Source organism: Gavia stellata, chromosome Z (genome assembly GCF_030936135.1).
Source record: "Gavia stellata isolate bGavSte3 chromosome Z, bGavSte3.hap2, whole genome shotgun sequence".
Classification (NCBI taxonomy): domain Eukaryota; kingdom Metazoa; phylum Chordata; class Aves; order Gaviiformes; family Gaviidae; genus Gavia; species Gavia stellata.
Window position 1 is genome coordinate 32,459,771 of NC_082637.1, and position 14,926 is coordinate 32,474,696.

At 36.9% G+C, this 14,926-nt stretch overlaps 1 protein-coding gene across 3 annotated transcripts in view; it reads left to right on the plus strand.

Moving 5' to 3' along the window:
* Positions 1-14,926, plus strand: part of UHRF2 (ubiquitin like with PHD and ring finger domains 2) — a 94,382-nt gene that overhangs the window by 8,294 nt on the left and 71,162 nt on the right. For all 3 annotated transcript variants that reach the window (XM_059833461.1, XM_059833460.1, XM_059833462.1), the window contains exons 2-3: positions 6,653-6,895; positions 11,147-11,409. In XM_059833461.1, the coding sequence (XP_059689444.1) occupies positions 6,653-6,895; positions 11,147-11,409 (506 nt within the window). The remainder of the gene's footprint in view (positions 1-6,652; positions 6,896-11,146; positions 11,410-14,926) is intronic.

Genomic DNA, 14,926 nt, shown 5'->3' on the forward strand with positions numbered 1-14,926 from the left:
TTGACAGAACTGAGTCTAATTTGGATCACATTCTCCAAATGCTAATAATTTGTTTGGTTACTCGTTTTCAAAATGTTGTGATCTGCCTGTATTCTATTCTGGAGGGGTATGGATCTAGAGTCTGTCAGAGAACTTCCTTGTCCAGGTGTTTCACCTATTCATGTGTTCCAGTTTGATTTCATCAACCTAAAGAGTACTGAGAGAGAATAAATAAGACAGAGCAATGATTCTTATTTTTTTATTGATGAGTAAATTCTCCTTGAAATGAGGGACTGATCGGCTATTTGCATGTGTTTATTTTTAACAGCAAGCTGTGGAGTCCAAACTATTAAGAAATAAAAAGTTAGTGCGAGTCTTGGAGAACAGATTGTCAATGCTAGGACTTCTAATGAAACTGTATAAATGAAAGTGCTTCTAGTGGCAAGCAAGTAACATGTTTGTGAAGTCTCAATCTGTTTCTATTTGGGCTTTGTTTTCATTGAGGAGCTTAGTACAGAGTGAGGGGGGAGAAAAGCACTGATAAGGGTGACGTAGGGTTTCTTTGGTATTTCTCTCCAAGCAAGATTAAAGTTATTTCCCATTTAGGAAAGTAAACCTTTATTATAGTTAGTTTTTGTACGAGACTGGTAGGTGTTGCTGTTTGGTTTCTATTAGGGTCTTTGCTGAAAATGCAAGCAGCAATAAGGAAGGGAGAGTTAGGAGAAAACTTTCAGGAGAGCCAAGGTAAAAACAGGATGAACAGGCTGTTTTATGACTGCACAGTGTATATGCAAAAACCTTATTCAAAATGTGGAGATAGTATAGTCAAGCCTGCACTTCAGAAATGATCTTCTGTAGATGTGTGAGAAGGAGCCTCAAAACCTTGTGGGTGTGCTGTCTTTGCTTAAAGATGTTTGTGTGTGGTTACTTGCCTATTTATTCTCTTACTGTAATGGATTGTCTGAGTGGAGTTTCATAGTGCAGGGCGAGGAATATCTTTTTGGACCCTCAACAGTTACTGATACATCACTCAAAAAATGTCGGATAGCAGCAGAACTGTCCCATGTGCAAGAAGACCGGATGTTTTAATAGAATGATCTTCAGACAAAATATTTTTTGACAGAGCAGCCTGTATGGGAGCTGCAAAAAGTACTGCTGAAACTAGAGTTGCTTGAGGAGGAAGTGGATCTGCTGGAGTTGCAAACACTTTAAGACAGTACATATTAAACATTCCCATTCATACAAAGGCGGTAACTTTCTTTATGCAGTTGGCTACTGAATTCCTTTTTATTTAGTTTTTGTCTCTGTTGCAGTTGAGACAACTGTACTTCCTTGGGAAACAGTTCCAGTACACAGTTACTGTAGAAACCTGACCATGGGACTACTACTCTGAATATGGTTAATACATGAATTTAAAGATCCCAGAATGCTGAAGCATTCTCTTCAGATACTGGATAATCCAGCTATAGGCTCCAGTTTTCCATGTGGAATAAAAAATATTGTTCAAGTTCTCTTTCAGCTTTGAAAGTGTAAGCAAACTGAGCACACTTTGTGAATAGCAGAAGTCCATGAGCTAAGTGTCACATGTCGTACAGTAAGGATTACTGAAATTTCCTTGACCTGAGTTGGTCCCATTGGCCCAAAACTCACTGTTACATACTTAAAAGCTGATTTTAAATTTTCTGTTAGGCTTTTCATTACTAGATGCTGGTTGGAGATGTGTTTGAATGCCTCTGTAAAAAAAATACTAAGTGGATTTCACAATTCCAACAGCCTTCTTTCAGACAGAAGTAGTTAAGTTTGTACATCAGTCTTGAGATGGAGAATACTAGAAATTCTAGAAGTCTACTTTGTGTGCTTTCAGAGAGTACCCAGCTGGAAGTTACAGGTTCTTGATTTCTTCAGAGTAACTCACCCTCTGTGTAACTCTTGTAAACGACTTCTAACCAATTTTTTTCTACTGAACTTGAGCTTGAAGCTGTTTACCCTTCTGCGTTTCCTGTTAAAGAAATTTGTAGGGTGCGTGTAATACCTGTGCAGAGTGAAAGATTTATGTCGCTTAACTTTTCATCGTACTACGTTAATTAAAGGGCTCTTCTGCATTCATTATAGCTTATTTCATCTTTATTGTTAGATGTAGGCACTGCTCTAGTTCTTGCAAAAGAAAACCTCAGAAGATGCTCAAAGGCACACTTCTATAAGTGATTGAAGATCGTCATTGTCAAGTGGAATGGCTGGATTGAGGTGACCCAGGAACTTACCCTCTTGGATCACACTCTTAAGATAAAAACAATAGGTAATGTGTTTTTACAAGAATGATTACGTCCTTTTCTTGGGAGGTCTCTGTACATGCTGTATAACCCATAATGAGCTATGCTTCTGCTGGGACTTGTAGACAAGTTAATGTGATAGTAATTGGTGAATTACTTGTCAGGCATTTTTTTTCCAAGTAATGTAGTATCATACTGCACTTTGCGTGATCATTCATGTTCATGTAAGTACAGCTTTTACGTGCTTTTAAAGTCATTTGTGGCTTGATGTTACAAGGCAGTTCTAACAGTGATGGTAGGTATCAATTCCAGTATTGCATTGCTACAGCTACTTACGTGTAGTAATGTAAGCACAGTGTTGTCTTACCTCTGAGTATAACAACCTTCTCTAGAAGTATTTTGAAATACATAGTGTTTATAACACATGATCTCTGAAAATACATTTGAAAGATGTAATCTGTTTCTCTACTTAAGGATATTTAGTATAGTGAAGGAGTGTTAGATACAGTAAATCTATCTGCTTTTCAGTGTCACTTTGTTCAGAATATGTTAATGAAACCTTAAAGGCTTTTGAAGCGTGCCAGTCATTAAGAGGAAGAAAAACTGAAAATGAAATCTACTGCTAAGGAAACAAATGCATCTTTTCTTAATGACAGTAGGATCAGAAGAGCTAGCCAGATTTCATAAATGAAATTGCCTGTTGAGTTATTTTTTTGCTTTAGTACATGTTCTAATCACGCATTAAGAAATCATAACTGACTTGAATGAGATACAACTTGATTATCTGGTACTTGTATGATTACTTTTGTTTCTGGTTTGAATGTATACACTTGAGAATGACAAGTGTCCTTAAATGCTTAGTGAATGATTAAGTAAATGTAATGTTTCTTTCTTGTCTTTTAATACACTGTCCAGGCAAACGCATTCTCAGGGAATCTTCTTAGTATCTTTATGCAGCAAAATGGGATGAAATTGTTTATATATTTATGTAAGTAACTATTGTTAGAAGTGAGCATACCATAAAGCTGGCTGGGGCACTGGTCAGCACCTATTCCCACAAATTGCCAGGCTGTTTTTGATGAAATTTTCTACCTTTCTGGGCTGAATATTTAACTCGTCTGTGAGATTATTTGGGACTCAATTCTGTAATGCTTTCATGAATTTTGATGACATAGTAAGGCAGTGTTTGCTGGGAAATAAGAGGTGTGGGTTGTTTGTGGGTGGTTTTGGGGTTTTTTGTGGGGTTGTCTTTTTTTGGGTTTTTTTTGTGGGGTTCTTTTGTGTGAGAAATACTGTATTCCAGGAAGGATTTAAAATGCTAGTTGTTTGTAGAAAGAAACATGTCACGCTTTTTCTCCCACTGCTTGTTAATATCCAGACATAGTGATAGGTCCTGAATTTTCTGCATCTGATACTGTTGTAATAGAATAATTTGAAAAGCCATCTTACAGTCCCTGGCCAACTTGGAACAGAGTAGGAGATACTACTCTATCTGGAGGGACAGTTACATTGTGAAGTGATGTGCTCTTTTCTTACTCTAGTGGTCCGTGAGGTTATACCTTTACTGGCCAAGATCCCATTGTTATATTAACATAGGTACAGTGTCACTAATTCAAGAAACAACATCTTACAGTTCTTGTCTCCTTCTGTTGTGGAATGGAGTTCTTTAAATACTGATAATTTTTTTTGCCAACTTTGTTACTCCAGGGATTTAAATTGTCAGTGATGCAATTATGCTGGGTATAGGTATACTTGTAGATACACACATTAGTTCTTGTAAGTCAAATAGCACGTGAACTTGATTTTACTAGTTGAGGTTTTTGTGTTTCTCTACTTTGTTCCCTGAAGTAGGCAGTATTGCAGAGTCATTAACTTGGTCTAAATTTATATGGTGGCTAATATTCTGGGAACATATTTTTTGCTCCTGCTATAAACAGGTGCTCTTTCCCTGTCACGTTGCCACACACACATCCTGCCTCATTTGAAGTGTGCTTATAGTAATCTTAACCTCTGTTACGGTGCTTTCAGACTTAAGCTTGACATCAGTAGTCATGGAATAGTCTATAGTCGTAAAATATTCCTGCAAAGAATACTGATTATAAAAACAAAACAAAAAATCCCACAACCACTTGGACAGGGAACAGAGTGCTAATTCATTATAAATTAATACTGTAAAGTAGACAACTTTGCAGTCACCAGTTATTCTGCTGACCATTTAGTTCATCAAAGCTGACTTCTTTGACTCCTATGCAGAATAGGTGGTCTGTGCATGGTGGTCGGTGCGTGCGTCATTAGAGAAGGCTTCTTCTGACTCAAGGCCTAGCCTAGGTATATCTTGCTTTCTAAACATGTTAAATATAACTATTCCTGGACAGATTACTTTTTTTAAGTCATCTTTTTTTTTTTTTATCTTTCTCATGCTAAGAGGGAGGATTCAGTTGTGGATCAAAGATACAACTTATTCTGCAGTTGTAACTGAATAGATTACAAAGACTAGACACAGGACATTTTTTTAGTTGAATGTTAACACTGGTTACCTAGTTATGGTAGATCATTCAGGCTGTTAAGATTTAGGTCGTCACTGAATCGGCTTTAAACTGCAGTACCTCAAAATATTTTTCTGTCAGCCTACACATGGCATGTCCTGAGAGAAGGGGAACAATGACAGTGTTTCTTCGCTCTCACCTGTGTGTTGCCTACGTACCTTCAGTCTACCAGGAACAGGTTATCCTTTTGTCTCCACTGCATTAGCTTTCCGGAGATTTTCTCATGCCATAGGATTCTAGAAATTGTACACTGGAACCTCTGCCACAGCTTGTCCAGTCCAATTGGAACAGAAAAACAGAGCAGAAGTTATGTTGTCTCCAATAACATCCAACTTATTCATTATTTCAGAAGTGATCTATTTTGCAGATGTATTGCTGATTTTTTTTTTAAACATTTTACAATAAAAAATTCACTTGATGGGGGATTGAATCTTGATAGTGGGCCTGGAGTAGTGCTCAGAAGCAGTAGCAGCTCCAGAAATGTGGATCTCCCCTCCGCCCCCTTTCAAATGTATTATTGCAAGGTGATTATTTATCTTTTGGTTTATTTGTACTTTGAATCTAAGAATGGCTTTTTAAAAACTTCTTTAAAAAATCTTAACAGTGAAAATACAAACTTCTTGTGGTGTGAAAAGCCCTCAAATGTGGATTGTCACAGGGCTGCAAGAACACTTCTGTCCCCTTCATTAAAGAGCTGTCAAAAGCGTAGGAATGTACGACATGGCAGGGCAGGAAAGGTTACTTAAACTTGCTGAAGTAACTTGCTACTAAGTAGGATGCCCTAGCCTAAATCTCCAGGCATATGAGGCAGTGGTGGTAGTCACCTGTAGAATAACAGTTGCGGAGATCTCCATCTTAAGACTTGTGTTCATTTGACACTGTAACTATTAGAGTCTTCAAGACAGTTTTATCTGTTGTGTGTTGAACTGGCTTGAAAACGGTCAGCTGAACAAGGGTTGTTCACATAGCTGTTGACCAGACAGCGGGTTCAGCTTAAATTACATTGAAACAAACTATGACTACTCCTGTTTACACATCCCAGCTGTGGGTACAGTAGTTATCAGCAGCAAGGAGAGTAATTTTTTTTTTTCCCACAGATCTTAAATTCGTGGAAGAACAACTGATTGATTTCTTGAGTGTCAGCTTATGTCCGTAACTGTCTTCTGCCCTTTAGAGTTGTTTTGAAAAAGCAGAGAGGATGAAGGAAGATTTCCTTTCATAAACCTGAAGGCCCGGCACATATTTTTGGTGTTGCTTCCCTCTAAGTGTAGTTGCTTTTGCATGATACTTTCAGATCTTAGAGTTTTGAAAAGTAAATGGAGTTGTATGTGTATGACGTTTCTTATATCTAGATGTTTTATTTAGGGAGTAGTTTGCAAAATATTAGGGAAGTATCAGGTACTGCCTTGCTTTCTAGAAAAGGTTGAGAAAGAGCGAGTTGTGAAATTATGTAGCTGAAATGTACACAACGCAATGATTGTTAATTTAAAAATTCTCACATGTATTTATAGTTCTTGAGTATGTCATGTAAGTGGCAACATAGATCCTACCTGTTTTTTGATCAGAAGATCACTGCGTTATCTTGGATGTTGATGCATAATTAAAAGGTCCAAAGTCTGTAAACATGTCTGTTCCTAATTTTAAGCCTTTTAGTGATTTTTCATTGCATGAAATAATGGCTGCAGGTAACTTGATGAGAGTTCATTTTTGCATATACTCAAGACATAGGTTTCTACTTACCTGAAATAGATGGTTTGGCTCTTCTGGTCTGTACAATTATTGTCTGCAAAAGGAAGATTTGGAAACTATTTATCTACCTCAAGTCAGAATTTTACAAGTATACTTTTCTTTTGACAGCTAGAAGATGGACACACTTTATTTGACTACAATGTTGGACTAAATGACATAGTTCAGCTTTTGATACGTTCTGAATCTGAAGCTCCTACCACTGCTTCTGTAATAGATCAGGATGGAGAAGTCAATCCCTGTGCTGTTTCTAACTGCAAGAACAAAGTCAAAAAAACAAATAGTGGATCACCCAGTCAGCCATCTACATCATCTCGCTCATTTCTCATTGATCCTGGCATTGGATTGTACAAGGTATGTACAAACTTCAAAAGCTGGAAACTTGCCTCACACTTGTGGGTTTAATTTTATTGTTAAAAAATTTTATTGTTCTGTTGTGTGAAAGTGTGTATCCCTATTGCTTTCTTTTATGATTTGACATGATTCCCCAATTTGACATAAGTCAAATTAACTTAATTTAAGCTGACTCTTGCAGAGTCATGAAAGCTCTGCAATACCAGGCTCTCTGGTGTTGCAGATTTCAGGAGAGTTGATAAACTCTGACACATTGTGTTCTCCAAAACATGTTCTCTGAAAACTTTAGAGTACCTCTGAAACAAAGATATTTTCTGTGAACTGAAGAAGCTAATAAAAAAAATCTGTGGAAAAGTGTAGCTTTTCCCCTACTTATTTTTTCCAAGCTTGTCAAATACTTAATACTAATGTTTCAGTGCCTCATTAGAACCAGATAAACTATGGAAATGCAAAATTTCTTTAAATTGTATGTGATGTAATGATAGCTGTTTTATTCATGTATATTGTATTCATTGTTAGTTTTGTATGTCATTGAATTTTTCTATATTGTCATGTAGGACTACATCAGGGTACCAGGAGTTTAATTTAAACAGAAAATGGGCAGTTTCCAGATGGCTAGCTCATTGGATATTTAGTAGGATGTGTATGCATAGGGAATGGTAGCATTTTATCTCGTTTGTGTGTTTCTCTTGGATAAGAGATGTCCATAACAGTAACTCTTTTGCTGGAAAATGTCCAAAATTGCAGAGAAGCAAAAGGAGGTTGAGGCTGCCATATGTATACAAGTTAATTTCAGTTAGAGGAACGCTGTTATTTAGACCTGTCATCCTGAGGCGAAGCTGTCTTAGTTTCATGTAGACTGTTACTTAATGTTTCAGTTATTAAGGACAAGTGGCAAGTTACTTACTCTACGTTCCTGTAGCATTCTGTGCAATGAGTTTTAATCATTCTCTGAGGAATCACTGAGTCAGAAGATCAGTAGCTTGCATATGGAGGCAGAAGCTTGTCTGCTTCCTTTTTTTTTTTTCTTTTATCTCCATTTATTACCGAGGGGAAAAAACCGAGTTCTTTAGTTCTGATGCTTTACAGTTAATCAGTGAATGTAAAAGGTAATATGAGAAAGGATGGGGAGACTACTAGGGAGATGGGAGGCTGCAGAAGATCAGCTGATCAAAGGAAAGGAGTATTAAAATTTGTATTTTCAAGAATGCTAAAAATTATATCAGGTAGTCTCTTAGCTGTTTTATTCAGGTTTAAAACAGGAAATAGAACAGGGAATGGTGATATTGGCAAACATACTCAAGGAAACCTACTCCGCTGCATCAGTTTGAATATTTGTGATCTGTAATAACTAGGGACTTAACACTTTCTCCTTCATTACCTGTGAATTGATGACTTTTTCAGCCAACCATGTGTTTTTAATACATGTAGAGGAAAATAAAGGTACAAATAGCATTCTTTGCTATTTGTAGATGACAGTAGGAACGTATAGAGGATTTCTGGTTGCAGGATCAGGAAACTTAAGAATGTATTTTTAGCCAATAATGTAATTCAAAGGTAGTAAACTTGTTTAATAAAAGTCAGTAAAAAAGGCCATAAACTAAGCTATGTTAGATGGCTAAATAGATGGATGTATTTAATTGTTTTCCCTGTTTGTCAAACAATAAGGAATTGTCTAGTTATAGGAAGAAATAGTTTGTTACAATTTTTTTCTGTTTGAGTAAAGCCCTGCATCCAGGGCTAGACTCAACAAGATTCCTGTTACATACTCCATGTTATGAATAGTCTCAGCCTCTGTACCCTCTTTTCTCTTTCTGATTTCAATTACCAAAAGGAAGGGTGGCCAGAATGGAACCTGTAATTAAAAAAAAAAAAAAAGTAGTAGAGTTGATATTGGAAATAATAGTTAATAATTAAATTATTGTTAGATGGTTAAAATAGTGATTTAAAGAGAGTTCCTCTGTGTGGCCATTGCATGTTATGTAAATCAGAATGCTTTAGCTCGTTTTGTGTTCCAGTTGTACCTTGCATCTGATACTTACATGGTCTCTGAAGGACTAGTAGTGGGTGGAATTATGTTCGACTCCTGTTCTTTGTTACTAAGACTGAGAAAAGTTAGTGGTGTCTGGTTTAAGGTCTGGGGGTCTCTCCCAAGATGGACTCAGCATGTGTGAAGGACACCACCTTGGCTAAGCAAGGTACCTTTGGCTGATCTCCAATGTCAAAAGGAGGAAAACAAGACAGGTTACAAGAGAGGAGTTAGAGTAACATTGGTTGGGCACGCGGGAGTGATGCCAGACAAACCAAAGCTCATTCAGAAGCATGTGCACGTTTCCCCTTCTGATTCTCACACAGTCTTCATAATTTTTCATCCAAAAATCTGTGGCTGTAGTAAAAACATTTTAGCCGAGAACTCTGACTAGCTTGGAATAAAAACCACACAAACTGATTCTATAATAAAAATCAGTATTTGTTTAATACTGTTGTTTAATAATTTGTTCACAAAGAGCTACTAATAACTCAGTTCTTAAGCCAGACACCACTAACATGAAATAGTTATGTGATGTTCCTCAGTGGTCTGTGGTAATAATTATTTGCCCTTACTCTTTGTAAGGGTGGGAAGTCTGTTGTGTAAGTATGCACATCAAATTATGGAAGGATGCAGTGGATAGGAATGATTAAGGGAGTTTGCACTGATTTTTTTGTTTTGTTTTTTAATTGTTTTATTTTGTTCTGGATCTGATGATGATTCTTGACTTGGCTACCATGGCTTCTCTGGCACTTTGCTAGTTGGTTGCCAGAAGTAGCAGCAGATGGGGGAATCCTTAGTAGTGTGTGTCTTGCCCAACTGTGTTTTTGAGAGGAGGAAGTAAAGAAGCTCTTTGAGCTACAACTAATTCAAACATGTAAGGTTGTGTAGGGATGCCTTCATGAGGGTTCCTTCTAGAAGTGCCAGAATCCACTGTTTATATTTAAAATAGATTGACAAATTTAAAATGAGGCTGTCCTTCTCTGATTTGTTTATTACATGGCTGAAATTTTCATTCTAGAAAAAAAGCTGTACTTCGATAACTGTAGGTTGTAAGACTAAAAATAAAAAAAGTACATGTTGGTATTTTACATGGAAGGAAAAACAAAGGATTGAGTTTTGCAGGTCATTTTAAGAAGGTGAATGAAAAGAGTAAACTACGAAGTGTTGCTTTCTTGGGATAAACTTGTAAGCTCAAACTGCTGTCAGTTGTACTTTCAGATACCTAAAGACTGCTTTACTCCAAATACTAAAAGTCATTGAGTGTGTTGTTTGGATTGCTCCTGTGGAAATACAGGAAGATTGTTCAGTTTATAGAAACAAGCCTTTGAGGTTAGTAAGTATCTGTCTGCCACTGCGCTGGTGCCTGACAAAGGCTGTAGGTTAAACCATATATGTATGTATCTCATATTGTTTATTATAGATGTTTTCTATGGTGTGGCTGTGCAGTAGCTCTGTTGTAGTAATTTTTTTATACTTGGTGTACTGTTGATGAAGTGTTCTTTAAATCTTTTTTCAGTGTTCCTAGTAATATTAAAAGAACATCTGCTTAATTAGCTGAAGACTTGAGAAAATTAAGCATGATTTAGAACAGTAAAGTGGTTTGGTTGCTTAATACCAGTATTATTGGGGGTACAGAAGGGAGAAAATCTGGGAGATAGTTCCATTTCTTATAGTCATAAGACTTCGGCTGACTGCGGTAGAAACCTTGTTAGACTTGTTTCCTTTGTCTCTCCTGGAGTCTTGAAGGGTTAAAAAAAATCTTGCAGGCCAGAAAGTTGGAATGTTAAATAATAATTCCAAGTTGGAGGCTCAGGGAAGTCTTTACATCCCCTGGTTGCAAACTAGTATTTTAATGCTGTATATGCTTATTTTAGCCATAAAGTACAATTGGTGAAGCAAGAGGAAAGGGTAATGAAAGAGATTAAGCTAACTTCCATGTTTGGAGGGGGGAGGGGGGAAATCTAGCCTTCTTGCCTTTTCTAATTACATATAGATTATATTCATACTAGATTTTAATGAGGGAAGAGTAATAAAATACTGAAGGTACAACATACTAATGTCTGTGTGTTACTTGAACTTGCTCAAGCTCAACTAGTTACTAGAGTTGATTGTTTTACTGGTAACAAAGTTAAGCAGTAGCATAGTAAGTTGTCTTTATTTTTTCCTTAATCGGGATGATACAAAATAAGCATAAACTCGTTATTGAATTTTCCTTTTAGATAAACGAATTGGTGGATGCCCGTGATGTCAGCATTGGAGCCTGGTTTGAAGCTCATATAGAAAATGTTACCCGAGCAACAAAGGGACATAAGAATGGTAAAGCTCAAGGAAAGAGTGGTAACACTTACAAAAGGACTAATGGAAACTTAAGTCAAGATCATTCTAGAGAAAATGCAAATAACTTGGACAGTACACCATCCACATCTTATTCAGACTGTATGGACACTGATGAAGAAGCTATTTATCATATCAAGTACGATGAGTAAGTGCTCCTGATACTATTTTGAGGACATCACATGTTGTTATTTGGTTTGTATAAACCAAGACTTTCTTGAAGAAGCTTGGAATCAAAGAAAGCAAGTTCAATATTGCAGCCAAGAGAAAAATTATTAAAAAATTTATAACACTTTTCAGTTGGTATAGTGAATCCATTGGGAGTAATGATATTTTTCATGCCTAAATACTTGTCAAGTAACAATTTCTTTGTCTTTATGAAACTTAAGATCAATCTTTCTTATATAAGAAAAAGAAACTATATAACTGAATTTTTACTTTGGGTTTTTCCAAGTAAAGTATTGTTTTAATTTTTTTTTTAACTATTCCCTCTGTATATTCAATTCTTCTCATTGGAGCTGAAGGAGAACTCTCATGAGAGCAAACTTTGCTACTTGATTTGGATCAATTTTATTCCAAATAGAACAACTGTGCACAAAATTGCAGGTCTGCACTTATAGTAAAGGTTTGTTATAGAGAACTTTGACTGAGGGTGTGAAATTGATTCTGAACTGGAGAGAGGGCATTAAGGATGGGGTGTGGGTTTTTTCTGTGTGTTTGTTTCTGCAGTAAAAACAAATTCCAGAGTCTGCAATGTGTGGGTAGGAAATGCTGAGTTTGGAGGGATTTCTTATTTATGAACAGGTTTTGCACCACTTCATTTGCTTGAGAAATTGGTCTGGATTTTTTTTTTTTTTAAATAGCATCTGCTAAAATATTAAGTTAAGGTTCTAAACAAATAAAATTTTAAATGAGGTTTTTTAATTTTTGATACTGAGATTAGTAAAAAACCTGTAGTTTGTGCAATGTAAGATTAAGGTAGAAGGATGCAAAGTATACTCAGTATTAACAAAATTTAGATTTCCAAAATATGTTTTTAGAGCAGCTATTTCAACTTTAGTTATTTTAATATGTAACTGTGAATGTGACTTACATAAAGCACTTTTTTGTTGCTCTTACTAGTAGTAGATACAACTTAACGCACTTTTCTGACTGTTGAGTTCAGATTCTGTATGTGCAACTGTGTAAGTTTTCTACTTAAAATATTGGAGAATTACAAATGTGGTAGTAGAAAGGTAAATATTTCATTGAATATTATAACTTAGTCAACCAGTATGATCAAAATGAAAACACTTTCTCTTGAAATTACATGTCTGTTGTGGTGTAGTTTCAAAGACCTGGCTTTAAGATTGCCTGTTTTTACAATACTGTGGGTATATGTAAGGTAGCCACGGGCAAACATTTCTGAGAAACAGTGTTTGTAACTGTTGCAGTGAAATTGTGTTCGTTTTTTGTAGGTATTGTTGTTTTTCATGAGTTAAAAATACAGAAGTAGAAAATGTTTCGCAACAGCTCTGATTTTTCTTTGGCATATTCATACTAAAGAGAAAAGAAGATTGACTTCTACTTATGTCTACTTCAGGATCTAGCTGTTCCCTTTCAGGAGGTGGAGACAGTCTTTTTACTCTTACTATAAGATTATGTATAGCAGTTGTATATTCTTAGCTAACAAAATTGGGTAAAGGACAGAAACACAATGTTGCAAGGTAGCATTGAAGTCACAGTTACTTAACTGATCAGTCTAAGGTATTCCAAGTTAGAGTTTTTTGGAAAGAAAAACTACTGGAAGGCTTTCTGGAAAGTGAAACTTGTATGTTTATCAGTGATTGGGTTTTTGATGAATGTTTCTGACCTTTGTTACAAATCTTTCAATGTCTCACTTATTTCTTCTAGTGTTACCTAAGATGCATATTCATCTGGTAGCTGTGTGTGCACTCATACCGCTTTGTTTTCATACATTAGTGTTTACCTCTTTGGTGCCTGTAGACCACACATGTATCCTGCCACCTCTGTGCTTGATGTGGATAAATAGGGAGGTCATGGTGTGCTTTGCCCCACAGTCATTCTCTGTTGCAGAAATTGGTTCATCTAATTTCTCTCTTCGCTCCTGTTATTCAACGTTTGTATTTTACTGCTAGTACTAGCTGCTTCTGCACAGTTACCTGTTCCTGGGTGTTTTGCTCTTTAGGTTTGGACTCTGCATTTTGCTGCCAGATGTACTTGGCATTCTCTAGTCTGTCCTTGCTATGTTGTTTTGGAGAAGCTCTTTTCCCTTTTATCTCCTGAAGAAGATGATTCCCTTGGGTGGCATAATTTCAGCTCCGCCTTGCCTACAACAGGTACATTCTTACAAGACATGAAAACATTTGCTGTTATCTGAAGCAGAATAAAAATGGCTTACAAATGGATGACATAAGTCTGGTGCCTATAAAGCCATCAAAATTACCTGAGTATGTTGGAAGGACTATGTGTTAGAGGTGGACACGGGTCCACGGCTTCTCAGATTGTCACTGATGCTCAGTTTCCAGGTTGGTTCTCCCTCTTTGCGTGTTATATAACCAAAAAGGTTACAGCTGAGGGATAGGTCAGCTGTAGTGCACTGAATTGGGCTACTCCAGCCCCTTGACTCTGATCTGAGGCTTCATTGTGATTAATAGTAAATATACTTTACTGTACCACGTGCTGTGGCACACTTAGTCTGATTCCTCACAAAAAAAAGAAAACTTCAAGCAATGTCCTTGCCCCCTGCACCCCTTGATGCCTGGAACCAGTAATGCTAATAGCAACGTTTATGTAGGTGATACTGGAATTCTGTGCAGCCCCATCTCAGGACCAGTTCTTCCACCATCATAGGCCCAGTTCTTGCAACAAAGTCCTCTAGGGCAGGCCTGTCTCACCTAGCTGTCTCCAAAACACACAGCTCCATGTCTAGACTCAGATGAAGGCCTGAAACTGTTCATTTCTTTCTTTCGTTAGCTGTCCCATGGGTATTCACACTGTATTCATAGATTCAGGACTGAGTTACGTGTTGTTTGACACCAACTATCTCAGAACTGTGTAGCTGGGAATTTTATCTAAAAGTGAAGCTTCACCTCAGTAATTTTCTCTTAGACTATGCTTGTCAGGGAAGTTCCCCTTTAGCCTTAATTGCCTTACTAATTTATACTGGAGCACACTTCTCTCTACTTTGAAGTTTTTTGGGGGTGGTAAGAAAATCTGTAGAAGAGCATGAAGAACTAATTAAGAATTTCCATCCAAAATGTATCAGGAAATTGTTGTGTGTTTACTCTCCCTCCACCAGTTCCAGTGAGGGATAATGCTGCCCTAACCAGTAGTTCTAAGCAGTCCTGTGGCTGTGCATCAAGGATGCTTGATCTGTACTGGCTTGCTTGTATTTTCCACACCTGATTCTTTTGGAAGTAGAACAGCATCAACAGATCTGATGTTCATCTGGCTTTGGTTTTCTAGCTGGAAACATTTGACAGTCCCATCAAGTGAAGAATCCAATCAATCATTAATTCTTTCTCAACAAGGTAACTTTTAGGTCACTGTGTTCTCCGAAGAACAGCTGTTCTTAAAGGATGAAGCAGGGCATGTCCTTCCCTTAAGTGAGAAAGCTAGTTTTAGCAGTGGTGCTGCTAGATTTACATATCACAAATCCTGTG